General features: G+C 41.8%; 1 protein-coding gene across 1 annotated transcript in view; it reads left to right on the top strand.

Annotated features, from left to right (window-relative positions):
• ABCA12 (ATP binding cassette subfamily A member 12) overlaps positions 1-19,682 on the top strand; it is a 140,206-nt gene that overhangs the window by 108,742 nt on the left and 11,782 nt on the right. Inside the window, exons 38-46 of the mRNA XM_033153541.1 lie at positions 28-155; positions 1,041-1,128; positions 3,427-3,532; positions 6,871-6,925; positions 9,191-9,368; positions 13,092-13,207; positions 13,842-14,001; positions 16,856-17,124; positions 18,974-19,190. Of these exons, the coding sequence (XP_033009432.1) occupies positions 28-155; positions 1,041-1,128; positions 3,427-3,532; positions 6,871-6,925; positions 9,191-9,368; positions 13,092-13,207; positions 13,842-14,001; positions 16,856-17,124; positions 18,974-19,190 (1,317 nt within the window). The remainder of the gene's footprint in view (positions 1-27; positions 156-1,040; positions 1,129-3,426; positions 3,533-6,870; positions 6,926-9,190; positions 9,369-13,091; positions 13,208-13,841; positions 14,002-16,855; positions 17,125-18,973; positions 19,191-19,682) is intronic.

Genomic DNA, 19,682 nt, shown 5'->3' with positions numbered 1-19,682 from the left:
GAGTTAAAATTTCTGGTTGCTTCCTAGAAATGTCCGAAAGTTAACTTTTCTCCACCTCACAAGAGGACTTTCTTCTCCCGGACTATTTACAACCTTACTGGCCATGATGTCGAGACATACCTTCTAGTGACTGCCAAAGACTTTGTGCAGAAGAGGTACGTTGTTTATTCTATTAACCCCTCTTTATTTCTTCAGCATTTGATTCTTTTAGTAAACCCTTTTCATTATGCTGTCTCCAGTTGTCAGGTCCCTGGAGTTAATTTACAAGTGTGCTGTGTATTTAATTTTGATTAAAAGGGTAGCGGCATCTGCATAGTGCTCCAGTAGATAGGGGAGGTGTGGGCGATGTGTTTTTGACTACAACTTCCATCAACCCCAGTGTCAAGAGATTATGACGATGACCGCTGAAGTTACCAACTTTTGGGAGATTGCTGTGTGGAGTTTCTCTCTATAGTGCCCTGTTCTCCTGGCTCTACATCCCTGAGCAAAAGCAGGTCACATTTCTTAAAGTTCTGGCAAGCCAGAATCTATGAGTGACGTAATGCCACACATGGTTGAAGGGGATCAGGCTTGCTCTGGAATATTTTAGGAATCGAAACATTCCTATTTTGAAAAGGAGAAATTTGTACAACAACATTTTTTTTAAAAAAACAACAACAACAGAAAAATGCATAAAGAATTTTTATTTTATTCATTAATTTATTACAACATTTGCAGATACTGCGCTTTGCCAATGTAGAATTGTAAATATTGTGGCTCTGCGTTCACTGTAAGAGATGGTTAAAATCCTGCAAATCTAAAAATAAAAGAAAATCACTAACAGCCATTTGAAATTGTTATTCTTCATTAAGATTTTAATGTGCTTGGCTTGGCATTGCCTTAATGTAAATACTTAATGCAACCATTGCTGTACATGGTATGATTGGGCTGCTGAGCCTCAGAGTTTCACCCACCTTTAAGGAATGAGGCAATCATGTCTAGCATGTAACTTATGACTGTACTGTGTTTTCCCTGAGGCGTATTTATTTTCCCCCCTCTAGGTATGGTGGTTGGAGTTTTGGACTGCCTTTGACTAATGACTTGAAGTTTGATATAACTCCAGTGCCTGCTAACAGGACAATAACTAAGGTAAACTGCAGTTGTGAAAATATGGAATGAAAATCTAGAAAAGCAGTTTATTGCATTCAATTTAAAATAGGTACATAAAAACTAGCCTGGTTAAAACTGGCTAAAATAATTACATGAAAAAGTTGGAACATTGGGCTATATTCAACTAAGTGATGGCCAGAGTAGACTCTTTGAAATTATTGAACATAACAAAGTTAGGTCCATTAGTTTCAATAAGTCTACTCTGAGTAAAGTTCAGTGGACTGCCACCACCCAAATAACAGGGATTACAGTGTTTATGACAGATTATTATTATTAGGTTCAACAGGGCTTTCATCTGTTACATATTTGAGGTGTTTAATTAAAATGTCTTACCTGTGCCCTCTCAACCATAATGTGTGCACACAACAAATATTATTTATTACCCGTGTTTCTCCTAAAATAAGACATAGCCATAAAATAAGCCATAGCAGGATTTCTATGCATTTGCGAAATATAAACCGTTCCCCAAAAATAAGCCATACCCCGAAAATAAGCCATAGTGACGCGGCACCTCCCATTAAAACAGCCTTGAGATGCGACGCAGTTAAAATAAGACATCCCCTGAAAATAAGCCATACTGTGTTTTGTTGAGGGAAAAAAAATATAAGACAGTGTCTTATTTTATGAGAAACACGGTATATATGTTAATTAATAAAATAATAAAAATATTATATTTATTATATTTAAGATCTTTTCTGGATGGCTTACAAATATGTATGGGTGCTGGTGCCATGGACTAGCTGTGGTGGAAATATGTGTTACTGTTTCATAGGACTCGTTCACCCAGTTGGCTTGTTCTGGTGGAACAGTCTCTTGTATCAGTCATTTTTTCTTGTATCGATAACATTTTTATTATAACAAATAAAAATCATTGTGTAAAGGTCTACATAGCTGCAGCCTGTAGCAAAAGAAGCATGGGGGGGGGGGCGAAGCCTGTCAAGATACTTGAAATTTATTTTAAGGCATAAGTGTAACCACCATGTATAGCTGCGTTCTGAAAATAGTTCCATAAAAAGGCGTTTCATGTTTATTGTCTTTTTGTGCTCTTGAGTGAATCTTTGAAAGAGCCTCCCCAGACCCCCCCATCTTATAGCAGTCCTGGGTTATGGCTCTTCCTGACTGATTCTAGATCAGTTGACACCTTCAGGACTTGAGACCTGGGTTTCCTGAGGCAGGAAGCTGAAAAGTCTGAGAACACAGTCCAGTGGGCTTATAAACTATTTCAGCCCCTTGTTAGCACCATATATTGAAGGAGGGAATGTGACTGGAATAAGTATCAGGACTCAGCTAAATCGGGGGTCTTTTTCAGTCTAATCCCATGAATGTTAGTCAGAACTGAGTGACGTCAGTGGCATTCATTCCTAAGAAAGTGTAAAATTACAGGCCCAGGCACATTTATAGCTCATTTTCTCCTCCAAGGAACTCAGAGCACCGATATTAATTTTATTTTTACAGCAAGCCTAAGAGAAAGTTTAGACTGAGAATGAGTGCCTTGCCCAAGACCACCTAGTGGGCCTCCTAGCTGAGTGGGGTGCCCTGCTGTTGTTCAGTTACTGGAGGGACTAGGAAAATATCTAGGCTGCTTTCTGTACTAACACGTTAAAAAAAAAATTACCCACAGTTCAGAACATCACTCAAGGTCAATCTTTGAGGCACTTCTGAGTAGCAACTGTGAGGATAATACAGGAAAGTGCAGAAAGGCAGTACATGGAAGAGATTAGAGTTCATGAATTGTGTTCAGGGGTACAGCCTGTGAGGGAAATACCATAAATCCCTCAACAACAACAACAAGACACACAGACACAGACACACACCTGAGAAGCTTGTTTGGTGGCATCCTGGCACTGATATATGTGTTACTGGAAACCATTCACAAGTGCACCTTGTTTGGGTGGCATTGGGCACAGGGGTGTCTTAGTCATAGAGGCTAGTGGCATGGAGGGCGCCAGGGAAGAGGCAGAGGCTGGACGTGGCACCTCCCGGCATCAGCTCACCGCCCTCGTCCGCCTCCGCCATGCCGTGCCCCGGAGCCTCCGTCCCGCCGGAGGAGCCGCCCTCCAGCTTCTGCCCGCCCAGAGGGAAACATGGGGGTGGGGGGTGCCGGAGGGATCCTTGCACCACGGCGCCAGATAAGCTTAAGACAGCCCTGATTGGTCAGGGAGTAGAAAACACACAGGCCATAAGTATAGTGAGTGAAGAACCATTTCTTATTAAAAGCAAAAATAAAAAATAAAAATACTCTTCCCTGTTGCTCTTGTCTCTCAAATTTAAATATAGGTCTGGTATAATCCTGAAGGTTATCACAGCCTCCCAGCCTACCTTAACAGCTTGAATAACTTCATTCTCCGTGCTAACTTGGCAAAAGAAAACTCTTCTGAATATGGTAGGTGCTGAACAGCCCTTGGCAGCATCATTTGCCGCTGCAGGTTGAGCGGCTTTCTTTTCTGTCTGTTGCCTAATGAATTGTGACATTGTGAAGCATAACACTTTTATTCATGCCCATTAAGAATGATTGGCGTAAAACAGCAAAATGGCTTGTCCAATTTTTAGGCTTCTCGGGGCATCAGTTACACTTTCCTTTATGTTCTTAATATGTGCTGCTGGAGACAAAACTAATTAGTAAACATTGTCTTAAGACTCACATCCCATGATCAAGCAGGAATTGTTTCCAGTCCTTTCATTTAAACTCATTCAAGCACTTGGAACTGGTAAGTATGCTGTGAACTTGTAACTTTAGATAGGTCAGGCTTATTGAAACCTAGCTGGAGACAGAACTGATGGTATTTTCTCCATGGCACCTTTCAAGCAGCCAAAGTCGTTTGTTGCTTTGACAAATAAATGACAGCTTAAGAACCATTGAAACGGCCAGATAAAAGTTCGCTGTCATTTTAGCAATTTGAAATAGGTGGCAATCCTGCTTTTGAGGTTTGACTTAGGCTTCATGTATTTAAAAAAAAAAACCACATAAAAAGAGCTTTTTACACTGACACTAAGCAAATCATAATGGCTTTCGACTTATGTATATTGTGCTTCTTTGCCTTCCAAGCCTAAAAAATATGTATTGAAATGGAAATTTTGACTTCTAGCCTAAGCTGCAGTAAAGGGAAAGTGGCTTTATAGTGAAGGAGCATTAACAGCTTAGTCAAACGGTATCTTCTTTATTTTTGATTGCAGGCCGGGGGGGGAGGGGTTGCTTTCTAGCTGTTTGTAGATCTTGTTCTGAACTAGAAATTGCTTTCATTCCTTGATTGGCGCATGAAACACTGCACTTAAGGGGAAATTTTGGGGTTGGTGGGTTTTTCGTTTTTGCAATGAACCGCAAGAAATACCCTGCTATTCCATATTGGCAACCTATTTTATAAAGCCTACCCCAACTGCAGAAAACAAAACAGGTTCCCCCCCCCCCCAAGAACAAATGTCAGCCAGGACCCCAATAAGAATGAATGACACCTAAGCACATGGCACTGCAGTGATTTCGAAATATGTTAAGAGATCAACCCCCTTGCCCCCCCCCGCCTGCATGCCTCATTTCAGCTCTTGTATAAATGTAAAGGAAATAAATTTGCATTTTATTTTTTTTAAGCTTTTTTGCAATACTTAGAATTTGAAAATGCTGTTATTACATTCATATCTCACCTTCCTTTCAAGAAGTTTAGGGCTATGTACAACGGTCTCTTCCCCAGTCCAATTCTATCCTCACAGCTACAGGTGAAACTCGAAAAATTAGAATCTCGTGGAAAAGTCCATTTATGTAAGCAATTGTTTTCATTAGCTACTGGAGTTCAATATATGCGATAGACTCATGACATGCAAAGCGAGATATGTCAAGCCTTTGCTTGTTATAATTGTGATGGTTATGGTGCACAGCTGATGAGAACCCCAAAGTTGAGATTGTTAATTTGGGGTTTTCATCAGCTGTACGCCACAATTACAACAAATAAAGGCTTGACATATCTTGCTTTGCATGTCATGAGTCTATCGCATATATTATTTTCACCTTTTAAGTTGAATTACTGTACTGAAAGAAATGAACCTTTCCACAATATTCTAATTTTTCGCGTTTCATCTGTATTCTTAGAAGTACTTGACTGTTGGAAGGTCACCCAAGGAACTTCATACCTAATTTCTTTCAAGTCTCCCCATTCCTTTTGTGAAACTCTTAACTACTGCACCATACTTCCCCATTTAAAGGTTGTTGTTTTTTAAAAGGTAATTACATAAAATAATACAATTAGCCCACAGAATCATAAAATTGTAGAGTGGGAAGAGACCCTGAGGGTCCTCCAGTCCAACCCCCTACAATGTAGGAATCTCAGCTAAAGCATCCAACCTCTGCTTAAAAACCTCTAATGAAGGAGAGTCCACTACCGGTACCTCTTGTGGGAGTCTGTTCCACTGTCAAATAGCTCTTTCTGACAGAAAGTTCTTCCTGATGTTTAGTTGGAATCTCCAAACCCATGCAAAGTCTAAGAGTTGAAGGTGGCAGTCTCTCCCCTTATCATGCTTGATCACTCTGGATATTTTTGATTTTATGGATTTTTGCAAAATGCAGCTGATGGTTTTCTTCCACTCTGGGCGGTTTAATTCTGACAAGTAGTAAAGGATCTTCGTTTTCTGAGTGGAGTAGGATCATGCATAATGATGGCACCTTCACCTGGTGCAAAAACAGCTGGATCACCCATTCCACCTATTCTGAACATGGCCCCATACTTTTGACTCCTGTCATAATTACATGTTTTCCCTAGCCCATTCTAGACCACACCTGGCTGGCTCCTGTAATATTATTCTCTGGCTCCTGCACCTATCCCCACCTTGCACCCATCCATTGTCTCCAAATGCTCCACTATTTCCAGTCCATTGAGTTCTAGCTCCAAGTGCCCTCAACGTCCTTACTTCTATTCCTGCCACCACATTGATCCCTTTAGATCTAGGAATGGAGTGCTATAGAAAGGGACACAGCTAAGGTTGTTCTTGTGGCTTTCTCTCCAAGAACAGATTTGTGAGAACCAATCTTCAGATGCCTCAAGTAAACCTTGGTTATTATCCTTGTATCCTGCTTTTCATTTAGAAAGAGTGATTTATATGTGACTTCCAGGGGACTTCCATCTAATCACTAATAAAGGTGATAGCTCCCCAGAATAAAACAGCACTTGACATTGGAAACCCATTGCTAAAATTGGTTCTGCAGTGCCTCCAAATTCTTGTAAATTCAGTTAAAAGTACAGGATGGGTGAGTAGGAAAGGGGAACTGAATCCTGCACTCAGTCAGCTCCTTTTACTCTGTATCTGCTGCATCCTAGCTGCATTCCCACCCACCCCTGGCCAAAGCAGGGCTCCAAAACCAGAAGCTATCACTGCCATGAAAGAAAGTGCTGTACTGTGCAGTAGTGTCAGGGTGGAAGGCGTGGCCGGAAGGAGATTTCAGCTCCCTCCTTCTGCCCACTTGGGCTTTACTTTCAATTGCATCTCCTGCTTTATAGAGGTTTGGTAGGACTCAAGTTAGGTCTGTCATCGGAACACCTGGTTTGACCCTTAACCTCACTGGTGATATAGGATTGCCAGATCATTCCTTGGATAATGGTCATACCTAATGGCTTGCCCAAGATGAAATACCAGGGCATTCAGAACATAAATAGACTGCTGTTAACCTTCCTGCTCCTCAGCTAGCACTTGTGTTCAATGGTCAGTTACAGAAAACCCTAATTATTGTTCTTTGTGTAGGCATCTCAGTCGTTGCTCATCCTTATCCTGGTGGAGAGAGTCAAGAACAAGCTATGTAAGAAGTTGATTTTATTATTTATTTCTATGGAATTTAAACTGTAAGTCAAGAGCGGTGAACCAAGTCAGCCCTCGCAAACAAAAATGCAGTGGCTAAGCGTAAGCAAATCTCCAGGGATTTAAGACCTTGATGCAGGGCATCCAAGGTCAGTCTGACCAGGACTAACTAGAGCTGACATAAAAGCACAAAGGGGTAGTTTAAGATTTGTGAAGATAGGCAGTGGCAATTGCTTGGGAGCAATTTCGCCATAAGACAAGTAGGACATCTTTCCACACAGACTTGAGAGTCTAGTAGTCAAGCTATTACTCCTGAGTCCAGTGTTTTCCACTGTATTGGTTCCAGAACATTTTCACTGAGAAATTCCACTAACAAAAGTTTTGCACGTTGTTCTGAATCTATATGGGACATTTACTTAGACATTCAGCAACCTGGTTGACCGCAAAAAGTGTTTGTGTGTGTGTGTGCTGTAAAGGGTGGAGGAAAAGCAGTGGTAGGGGCTGCTTAACCCTTTCTCCTTTCTCCTTCCTGCTGCTTTTCAGTGTGGTGTAGTGGTTAAGAGCAGTGGACTCGTAATCTGGTGAACCGGGTTCGCTTCCCAGCTCCTCCACATGCAGCTGCTGGGTGACCTTGGGCTAGTCTCACTTCTCTGAAGTCTCTCAGCCCCACTCACCTCACAGAGTGTTTGTAGTGGGGGAGGAAGGGAAAGGAGAATGTGAGCCGCTTTGAGACTCCTTAGGGTAGTGAAAAGCGGGATATCAAATCCAAACTCTTCATATATATATCATATATATCGTCATCATCATCATTATTAAATTTGCATACTGCCCTTCATCTGTAGATTTCAGGGTGGTTCACCGCATGCAAATACAAAAAAGAAGAAGTTCCTAGTTCATGAATAACATTATAGCACAAGAAGAAGAAGAAGAGTTTGGATTTGATATCCCGCTTTTCACTACCCGAAGGAGTCTCAAAGCGGCTCACATTCTCCTTTCCCTTCCTCCCCCACAACAAACACTCTGTGAGGTGAGTGGGGCTGAGAGACTTCAGAGAAGTGTGACTAGCCCAAGGTCACCCAGCAGCTGCATGTGGAGGAGTGGAGACGCGAACCCGGTTCACCAGATTACGAGTCTGCCGCTCCTAACCACTACACCAAGGAAAAATCAGCAAAAATGGCACTGCCGACATTGGCTGCCACACATCCACATTTTCTGGACATTTTCCTAATTTCCTCCTGGACACTGTTAGACACAGCTGGATTCCAGATATGTTCGGGAAATCCCGGACTTAGATCTTACTGAGATGGTAAATTTGTTTCTGAGATTTGCTGCTCCGACTGTAGGTGGAAGCTTACATGACTGAATGTTCCCTGATGCAAAATAAATAATAGACCCCTGTGCGTAGGAAACTAGGATGTTAGGCAGCAAACTAGGCCAGTAGACTTCTCTTTGATAACTAAGTTTTCTATGGAGAGGGTTTTTTTAAAAATGGAGGAGCTGATTTCCCTCACCTGGAATCTGAAGTGGTATAGTACAGAATAGAGGCTAAGCACATCTGAGAGAGCTAGGCCATAGAAATGTGGAGGAAGTGCTTTGATCAGCTTTGATTTTATGTTTTTTGTGTGTTTTATACTGTAAACTGCCCTGTGATCCTCAGATGAATGGCAGTATATAAATTAATTAAATGAATGAGTACAATGGCATTGGCAGGTCCAGAATTGAATCTTGAGCTGACTAGAACTGAAACCTCCCATGTCTCTTCTGCTACGCTTACTACTGGTGGCAATTCATAAGGCTTCTGTGTGTCACATCAGTGGGTCCTGGGTGCCCAATCCTAATACCTGATAGAAAACGATCCCTGGGTAAAATCACCCACGGAAACCTCGTGAAGCTCTGAAACAAAAGAGATGAACAGGTACATGCAAGTTCAGCATCAGCACCTGGTTCCTTGGGCAGCTCCTAGAGCTCTAGGACCCCCCTGAAGGGTTTGGTGGAGGGCGGACGGTTGAGCGGCACCAGGCAACTGGGCCCAGCCACCCTTTTAATTACCCACAGTGCCCCAGAGGGGTGATAGGTTAGAGGCAATGTGGGGAATTAAATGGGTGGCTGGTTAAAGCTCTGGCACCAGAGCCCAGCCCAGCAAGGATGACGGAAAGAAGAGGGGTTTGTGAAAAAGACACTTTGCCCAGAGCACCTATCAAATCCAGAGCTGGATCTGTCTGCATACTTATTTGGAACGTACTTTTGTTTACCTCCCCCCACTCAGGCTTAGCAGTTTACTGGATATCATAGTCTCCATGTCCGTCCTGATTGGCTACTCCATCACGACAGCCAGCTTTGTGCTTTATGTGGTCAAGGAGCATCAAACCAAGGCAAAACAGCTGCAGCATATCTCAGGCATGGGTGTGACAAGCTACTGGGTGACTAACTTCATTTATGACCTTGTAAGTATCTTATCTGTTACATATCAGCTTGCAAAATGGTGTACGTTGAAGAGCAGCGTGGATATCGCAAAGTGCAGCGTTGAGATTTACCTTGAACTCTTGACACAGAACACCTGAAAGGAGCTATTAAGGACATATTAAGCTCCTTTCAGGGACCCAGGTGGCGCTGTGGATTAAACCACAGAGTCTAGGGCTTGCCGATCAGAAGGTCGGTGGTTCGAATCCCTGCGACGGGGTGAGCTCCTGTTGCTTGGTCCCAGCTCCTGCCCACCTAGCAGTTCGAAAGCACATCAAAGTGCAAGTAGATAAATAGGGACTGCTCCGGCGGGAAGGTAAACGGCGTTTCCGTGTGCTGCTCTGGTTTGCCAGAAGCGGCTTAGTCATGCTGGCCACATGACCCGGAAGCTGTCTGTGGACAAACGCCGGCTCCCTTGGCCTATAGAGCGAGATGAGCACCTCAACCCCAGAGTCGGACACGATTGGACCTAACGGTCAGGGGCCCCTTTACCTTTTTTAAGCTCCTTTCAGGTGTTCTGTGTCAGAGTTAAATCAACACCTGGGGCTGGAGGAAGGAGAGAAGACCGAACATGAGCACCCTGGTTGTATCCCATCACCCTTAACTTTTGCAGCGAGCCACAGGTTCCCCATGTGGTTAGAACGCAGACTTTCCAGGGTTCTAAATCACACAGGCAGCCTCCGTAAGTAGAGCAGGCTCTCTGCTACAAAAGTTATCCCTTCAACTTGTGCAAGAATGGGAATGAGAGGTGGGCTCAGTATGCTTGCCCATTTTCTCCTCCTGTGCGTGTGGAACAGTTGAATAGCTGCAATGATTGTGTTGATTCTGACCCACATAGGAGCAAACTAACTTTGTGTGAGGACATTTAAACATATTTAGAACTAGAGGTATTATAGTACGTATATGCTAAGAACATGGACCGGACCCCCCCCCCCCTCTTTTTCCCCTTGGCTGTAGCATATGCATAAAGCTCAGCACATTTATAAAAAGATCAGTGCGCTATTAAGGTCAAGACTTCATTTTATTTTTAACTTGTAGGCATAAAAATTGCTTTAGGTTAAATTGCAAAGAGGCAACGTCAAAAAGGCAATTCTAAAAGTCATCCAGTAGTATGTATTTTCTTACAAACTATGAGTAACGGCTGCTTATGTAAGACTGTTGCCTGTAACCTTCTAAACTCTGTCACAGCTAGGCAGAAAATTTGCTCAAAAATACTCTAAACCATATTTTTCCCAAGAAACATTTTTTTAATTAATATTATTAAATTATTTTGAAACAAATACATTGGAAGCTTTCCCGCTTTTCTGGGCTTGGTTACTGTTTTCAGAGTTGTTTGACCTCAAAACGTAAAAATTGCATTAAAAATTAGAAACATTTCATGGATTCACAAAACCGCATTGCATTAGCTTCTCGGGGTGGGGGGGGGAAAGAGAATATTTTGGATTGCAGCAGAATGAAAATAGAACTGGAATAGAATCAATTGGATTGACTTCTGAGTAGACATTTGTTGTATTATGCTGTAGAATGTTGTAAAAGTTACAAAAGTAAGAGGTTGAATTATTACAATTAACTGGAGCGGTAGTTACACCAGAGCAAAATACAACTTGGTTCAGTAAAATGAAAGAAAGGGGTCCAAGATAACAAAACAAGTAGGCTAGCTTGCCGAATTATTCAATTCCTCTTCCCATTAATTAGGATGTGTCAAATCACTATCTAGTTGCAGTTATTTTTTTGACAACCTCTCTATATATACATCTCAGTGGCATGCTGAAAACTTCATTACACTGGTTCCTCAGTCAGGAACTCAACAACTACACACTCAACATTCAAAGTACAACTACACACTCAACATTCAAAGTACAAAATCTTTGAATACAAAATCCCCCCAAAATCTTAGGAACTTTAATTTGTCAAATGTGCTGAGAATTGTAGCTCCTTGAGGGGTAAACTACAGTTCCCAGGATTCTTGGGGGGGTTATAAATGTGCTTTAAACAGAAGCTACTTCTAATATTGTGTGCTAGTGTTCAAGGGCTGCATGACCACCCAGAAATTCGTAGCCTCTCAGCCTGCAGGGACAAAAGTGCCTGCAATAATGCAATGGGAGAGGAGAAAGTGGGTATGAGAGCATTTATGTGGGCTACACTCTTGTTCTCTCTTTTCAACACTTAGCCATCTCTTGCCAAATTATTCATTAGATCTGGGTTGGTTTCTCCTGTGGGTTGTCCAAAGTCACCTCCAACTGGCCTGTGCACCTGCAAGAACTATACAAGCCACTCCAAATGGGTTAGATCTGAAGAACTTGCCAGGCATTCACTTCTGGCTCTAACCTTCATGTACTAATAGGCCTGCCTCTATCCTGCTCCTCCATATGCTTGCTGTGAAATGGCGTATTTATAAATCATCCAGTCGAAAACGTCACAGTGATCTAACTGAAATCAATATTCACCAGACTGAAACTAATGCAGTGATACTCTGCAACCTGATACTTCTCGGTGAATTCCTACTGCCAAACAATTCTCATTTCAAATTAAGGGGAGAGACTGGAAAGTCTTGAAGCTGCTGCTAATTAGAATTTGGGTTGGACTCAAGTGATTACACTTTCCCCCAACAAGTAGCTACCAGCAGTATTAAAACAACAACAACACCTTGAGGTCATCCAGTGAGCTTCCTGCTCAGTGAGGATTTGAACCCTCCTCCCTGGACACAGGTGGCACTGTGATCTAAACCACTGAGCCTAGGGCTTGCCGATCAGAAGGTCGGCGGTTCAAATCCCCGCGACGGGGTGAGCTCCCGTTGTTCGGTCCCTGCTCCTGCCAACCTAGCAGTTGGAAAGCATGCCAGTGCAAGTAGATAAATAGGTACCGCTCTGGCAGGAAGGTAAACGGCATTTCCATGCGCTGCTCTGGTTCGCCAGAAGTGGCTTAGTCATGCTGGCCACATGACTCGGAAGCTGTGCAGACAAACACCTGCTCCCTCGGCCAATAAAGCGAAATGAGCGCTGCAACCCCAGAGTCGTCCACAACTGGACCTAATGGTCAGGGGTCCCTTTACCTTTACCCTGGTCCTAGTGGAAAGATGCACAGGATGTGTAGTTCTTGCAGAGAGTTGAAAGCAATTTGAAAGAGAGATTTGCTGTTCATGATGTATTTTGCTTGTCCCACTTTTGTTCTGGTTAACAAGAGTTTGCAGAGTTTTCATAAACCACAGGTAACAATAGAATAAAAAATAAAAAAATTCCTTCCAGTAGCACCTTAGAGACCAACTAAGTTTGTTCTTGGTATGAGCTTTTGATTGCATGCACACTTCTTCAGATACACTGAAGATGTAACAATGCCTCTCTCAAACTTTTTTCAGATCTCTTAAAGACTACTGCATGTCTCTAGCAAAAGACTAGTCATGCTGCTTTTTTAAAAAACGAAAATTTCCTTTCTTGAAATAAAAAAGCCTCACAAGAAACACACCCTTAGTCCTATGTTTATTATTATTATTATTATTATTATTATTATTATTATTATTATTACTACTACTACTACTACTACTACTATGTGGAGCGGTGATTTCAATCCATGTCAGTGACTCTGATCAAACAAAGGGGAGGGCTCATTATTCCAGAGGAAGAAAAGATGTGATTCTATGTATCTGTCCTAAGGATGCTTCATATTTTTCATGCAACAGAAGCTAATTCAGTTCCATGTGTAATTTGCAGGTTTACTTTCTGATACCAGTCACACTCTCGGTGGGAGTAATTTCAGCTTTTCGGATACCAGCTTTCTTCAATGACAGTAACCTGTTGGCTGTATTCCTACTTCTCCTCCTTTTTGGGTAAGGATTTGGTTTAGTTTAACCTAACCTGAATTTAACGCCCCATCTTGGCTCCAATCGTGAGCAGAGCTCTCTAGCTCCTGCCGCCCCACCCGTTCTGCTAATGGAAGCCTTGCCATCAGCTGAACTACACCCGCTGGATACAATCAGAGTAAGAAAGGAGATTTACAACAGTGCACCATTATAACTTTTCACTTGGTGCTTAAAAAACAAAACAAATTTAAGAACCCTCTTTTTGATTTTGGGATATTATGATTCTGTGTTGCCTTGCCATTTGGATATAAAGTCAGGCATAACTAAATAAAATACAAACTATGAATGGTTAGACTAACCTCAGTTAGCAGCTTGATTAATTTAGTAATCACTCTAACCAAGGTCATCCCAGAAACAACATGATCCTTTCCTCATCTTTTTGCTCTTGATGAATATTTCAAGAAAGCTGATGACCAACACCAGTTTTGCTGTTCTTTTTGGCTTTGCCCAAAAAAAAGATGAATACAGCCTTCTTGTTTTCTTTACCAGAGACAATAATCAGCTCGCAGGCTGATTATGACTGGACTAGTAGTGTCAGTCAATAAAGGACATACTTTGCTGCTTTCTTGTATTTTTTATTCTTGTTGTTGATGCTCTGCAGATATGCAACTTTTCCATGGATGTACTTGCTGGCTGGAATGTTCAAGGAAACAGGAATGGCCTTTATAGTTTATGTCTGCATCAACTTGTTCTTTGGCATCAATACGATCATGACTCATTCGATTATGTTTCTACTTTCCCAAGAAAAGGCCACTGATCAGGTAGGAGCCTTGCAAACACGTCTTTAACTCCCAGGTATAGAATTTGTAATGCAGTGCAAAATTCATTCTATTTCATGAGAGGGGGCACACAGTGCTCTTACTTCAAGGAAGTTTTGACTTGATAGTACCAAATATCTTGGAGGCTGGTTAAATAGAGATGTAAAATAATTGCTTAAATTGAGTAAACCAGCCTGTACCTAAAACTTCTAAATACAATCAGCCAACCTCTTGATATTGCCTTCCGTTTATGTAAGAATGGCTATCCCTTTCAGTTTACAATGAGTACCACCCATAAAAATATCTAAGGGCAATAAATCTGTACTAAGGGTATATAGCTCAGTGATGGGGTTTCCTTCACGTAGGCTTCTCCACTCTGGGGGTCTCAAGTGCCAAACTGCATCACCATTCTCAAGTCTCATTAGTGCAGCACAATGGATGGTGCCTGGGACCTTTAGAACAAAGGAAGATAATTTGAGGAAACAGAATGAATTCATACCTTCCCTCCAACAACTAACCTCCTGGGCCAAACTGGATGCAGTGGGACCACCCCTGCATAAAGCAGGAGGGGGGGTGTCAAAGAGAAGCAGAGCTTCTCTTCTTCTGCCTTGGCTTCTCATGATATATAGCTTCAGGAACTTTTTCAGCAGCCTGATTTTCCTTCCCTCACTGGAAGTGGGCAGGGTAAGATGTGGGGTAGGCGGCGGCTGTTGTTTCGTCTATTTCTCACCTGCCCTTCACTGGGTGGGCTTTTTTATATGAATCTTTTGGTTGCTGCAAAAAAATGTCTTGGTGGCCCATATCTGGGAATTGCCTTCAATACCAACAGCAGCAGCAAGGATAGTCACAGTGTTTGAAATTGTACAGGTGGACAAATTGACATCAGTATGCTTCAGATGGTTTTCTGGGACAGTGTACTCATGTACACAGACAGCAAGGTTTCTTTAGCTGTTTGTATAAATGGGTGGCATCAAGTGCAGTCAGCCCCATTGCATCCACTGGCACAATGCTGCCTAGCGCCTGATGCTTTTATTCTTTTTTTTAATTTTTAAAAGTAATCTTTATTAGATATTCAAACCATACACATCAAATTTAAAATCATACACACATAAAATAAAAAATTGACTTCATATTGCTTTTACATTGATTATCTTGAAATATATAACATTCCTATGCTTTGTCTCCTTTTCAAAATTATTCCCTTACACCTTGAGTAATCAATTAAAGCATCTCACCAATTCTGTTACTATTCCTTCTTTTTTCAAATACATCTCCATATACCTCCATTCTTCTTTCAATTTCTGCTTTGATATATTCCTAATTGCTCCCGTCATTTTCGCCAAATTCAAAATTCTAATGCTTTTATCCTTAAAGACCCAGTCCTTATTTCTAGTTACAATTTTTTTGCCCAACCTACTGCACCGTATCTCTTTTTCTCTTTTATATAAAAAGAAAGCAACCACAAAAACACACATTGTGAAGAGGGATGATATGTGAATAAAAACTGTGACTGCCCTTGTCATATCTTGTTTAGATAATCAAAACAAAATAAAAGATAATCAAAACAAAATAAAAAATAAAAAATCCTTCCAGTAGCACCTTAGAGACCAACTAAGTTTGTTCTTGGTATGAGCTTTTGTGTGCATGCACACTTCTTCAGATAATGTCATTCCTGGGAGATTACCTAACAGTTTTTGAACCCAAGCTATAGATATTTACCAAATTAGGAAAAATGCTGTCTAATTTAAAAATGTAACGATGGGTAGACTAAATTCCTAAATCTAAACATAAAAGTAAAGTACATCCACCATAGTAAGAAAGTGTGGAAGCCAGCTTATCTAAAAGATAAGCATTGTTTTTTATAATGGACCAGCTTGTCAGCTTTCATTATGGACCTATATCTTTCCTGAATATGAATTCAGCATTTTCCTTGAAGGCGTTTGATCAGGAAAGCGCACACAATATATTTGTGCCCAAAGGCAGACAAGGGTTGTTGATTGACATTGATATGTCCCTTGCAGGTGCCTGGATAGGTCTCCCTATGGTAATTTATTGCATATCTGATGCCCAGCGCAAGTGTCAACAGCATTTCTCACTCCATGACAAGAAGGACAGGGATCAGACACAAAGACCAACTTTTCACTGCTTGTCAGATGGTATTTTCATACACACCCTTCTTGGAACAGCTGTACATAGTTTGGGCCAGATTACAGCCTGAAACCATCTGCAGCACCAGTTTTTGTTGCCTGCTAGCTGACCTGAAGCTAATGTCTTCGGTGTATCTATGTGTTAAAGACTAGCTGAAATGGAAGGTCATTTATAGGCTGTGGCAACTGTAGTACTAGCAATGTACTACCAGAGGTGAGTTCTGGGTGAAGCGTTCGGCTGTGCTGAATATGCTACAACCCAGATCTCTAGAAATTAACCTGAATCATATTGGCTGGGACTACATATCTGTAAACAAGATGTGAAAATAAAGCATACATGATGGGGAAAGGCAAGCATATTGGAAAGTATGGCCGGAAAGGGAGGAAATTACCTTTTCTTGAGATGGGAGCAGGTTAAGCCAGCAAATCCCTTTTTCTCATATAAGTGAGAGGTAGGGAAAAACCTTCCCCATTCTGGTAAAACTGGCTGACTGGACCTCCACCAAGAATAGCCTGTTGATGAAGAAGGGACCACAATAAATTTCTGTGTGATGCACACATACTTAGCAGCAGGATGTGTACAATACCTCCACCACCACCACCAGGATGGACATTTTGCTATAAAACTCAATACATTATTTTTTATGATATATGAAACTTTTTGAAACTAGAAAGTAAATGCATGTTAAGGTACTTTTTCTTCCTTTCAGAGCTTGCATGACCTTGCTGAAACACTGAGGCATATTTATCTGATATTTCCACAATTCTGTTTCGGATACGGATTGATCGAACTGTCACAGTATCAAGCCTTGATGGGTTTCCTAAAAGCATATGGAGTGGATTACCCTGACAGAACCTTTGAGTTGGACAGGATAAGTTCCAAGCTGCTTGGGTTGTTTATCCAGGGGACTATATTGTTTTCAATCCGCCTCTTGGTCGATGATGGGACAATTCAGAAAGTCTGGTATAATACATTAGAGTAAGTGACCTGCGGGGAAAGGGTGCACCAAAATCAGAAACAGGATGATGGATTGACAAGGAACAAGATGTGACACATAGACTTGTGATTTATTGTTTTACATTTACACCAGGGATTTGTAAAATGCTTCAGCAACAAGCATGGATTTCTGATTAGATTATGATTATGATAACAGCCAAGTGTAGTTTGCCCCAATCTCCCCCCCCCCCCCGCATTGCAATCTGCCTTCTGTGCAATGGATACGGGAATTAGAAAATTGTCTTGTCACACTATTACCTTACTACATAACAGGCACAGAGCTCCAAAATTAGAGAAATCCAAAAACAAGGCGGCGAAGGTATTTATCCTTGAGACAGGAGAATGGTCCCTCAGCTTGATCCACAAACCAGTATAAGCAGGTAGTTCTTACACTAAATTGGGTTGCATTCCAATTTCAACTCAGTGGTTTTTATTTCTGAGTAGACATGTATATAATAGCTACCATTTCCATTCTCACGTTTTCCAACTGTGGAAGAAGATGGTATATGCAAAGGCACTGTGTTATCTTCTACATAACTTTCACACGTGAAACTATACCTGAACCTACATAGAACCATAGAATCATAGAATAGTAGAGTTGGAAGGGACCACAAGGATCATCTAGTCCAGGCTTCCTCAAACTCAGCCCTCCAGATGTTTTTGGCCTACAACTCCCATGATCCCTAGCTAGCAGGGCCAGTGGTCAGGGATGATGGGAATTGTAGTCTCAAAACAACTGGAGGGCCGAGGTTGAGGAAGCCTGATCTAGTCCAATCCCCTGCAATGCAGAAATCTTTTGCCCAAGATACCTATGGGAGTTGGTCTCTTTTAGCACACCATTTTCAGCAGGGAGTTGTTGCACTAAGCTCAACTAAGGCTGCAGTCCTATGTACACCTACCTGGGACTAAACATGGTTTAAGTGAATTGGACTTATTTCTGGGTAAACATGTATAGGATTGCACTGTTAGTCTCGCTGACTTCAATGGGATGGAATATTCCTCTCTCTAGATGGTATCTAGCATGTGCCCCTGGGATAGCGCAGTCAGTAGAACATGGGATTCTACCAGGAAGCAGGGCATGGAGGCCATAACCCTCTCCTGGTTTTGCTTGGGGTTTTTGTGCCCATCATCTCATCCTGAGAGATACTCCTGCCTCTGATAACAAATGCTCCATTTATTCTCAAAGGTGACAGCTATAGACTGACTTCTTCTCTTTGTCAAAAGTCAGTGGTCAGGCTTAATAGGAGTTGCAGTCCAAGAATATCTTGAGGGCTGCAAGTTAGCTACCCCTGCTTGCCTCTGCATCTGTCCAATCGCCTTCAGAAGCTGTCTAAGCTGGTGTTCATCATAGCAACTTTGGGTAGTACCAAAGCTGCTTTGAGGATCAGAGTCAGGAACATAAGACTCTCTTGTTTCCAAATGCTCCTTTGAGGGCTCAAGAGTAGGTGTCTCCAACAAGCAGCTGTGCTCCTTCTGCATGAGATGGTTTATTTGTTAATGTATTTTTATTGTATCCCATTCTGAGATTGCTTTTAGTAATGAAGAGCAGACTAGAAATATTTTGAATAAATGCATTACTTACAGTGTTTCTTGTCAATCAAACACTACTACAACTTGTGCCATCGCAATCTGTTGTTATGGAACATTCTCCTTCATCCCTTAATTTTCCATTTGTCTTTTAGTGGGGCAGGGCTGAGTTGGATCTGTTTTTTATATTGGTGGTTCTTGTTATCACACTTGCGTTTAATGTTTGTGTTGTCAGCCACTTTGAGTTCACCTTTCTGAAAAACAGTAAGATAACGCTAACAGGAGTTGTCTTCCACCATGCTAGATTCATGTATAACAAAGTACATGGCAAGCCACAATTCCACCTGGAAGCCATTGATGAGGAGGAAGACAAGGATGTACAAGCAGAAAGAGAGAGAGTCGCATTAGGCATAGCAGATTGCGACATGCTACAGCTCCAGAATCTCACCAAAATCTACCATCTTCCCCACCGAAGAATTGTGGCAGTAAAAAATGTCAGTATTGGAATCCCAGCAGGAGAGGTAAGCCGGTACAATTAAAAACACTGCTACTGCCTTGGAACACATTCACAGACTGGCTGGTTGGCTGGCTGGCACCCAACACTGAGCATTTGGGGAGCCATTTACTCAGAGCTCTCTGCTGCTACACAGTGTTATTGTCTATAATCAACAGCTCATCCAGGCTACAGTAAGCAGGGATGCAAATGAGTGAGTGTGGGATTTCTCCGCTAAGTGGCCATAATATTACATTGGAACTTCAAGGAAAAACAACTCCAATATTCAGGAAAAACAGATGATATGGCCCTCACGATACTGTACCATATTACAAGCAAGATGAAAGGGTTATTTCCTGACATCATAAACATCCTGCATGTAAAAAGTGAACATGTTTGCAGGAGTATTCAGCTGGGGCATTTGACTTCTCCACCTTGGAACTGTGGTTTTGATTAATTTTGTCTGAAAATGAACGCATCCAAACACACCCAGGTCCCTTTGCTGAAGCCCATAAATCAC

This window comes from Lacerta agilis, chromosome 1, assembly GCF_009819535.1.
Source record: "Lacerta agilis isolate rLacAgi1 chromosome 1, rLacAgi1.pri, whole genome shotgun sequence".
NCBI classification, from domain to species: Eukaryota; Metazoa; Chordata; class Lepidosauria; order Squamata; family Lacertidae; genus Lacerta; species Lacerta agilis.
Note: the sequence above shows the minus strand (reverse complement) of the source record. Positions and strands in the feature narration are given on the sequence as shown.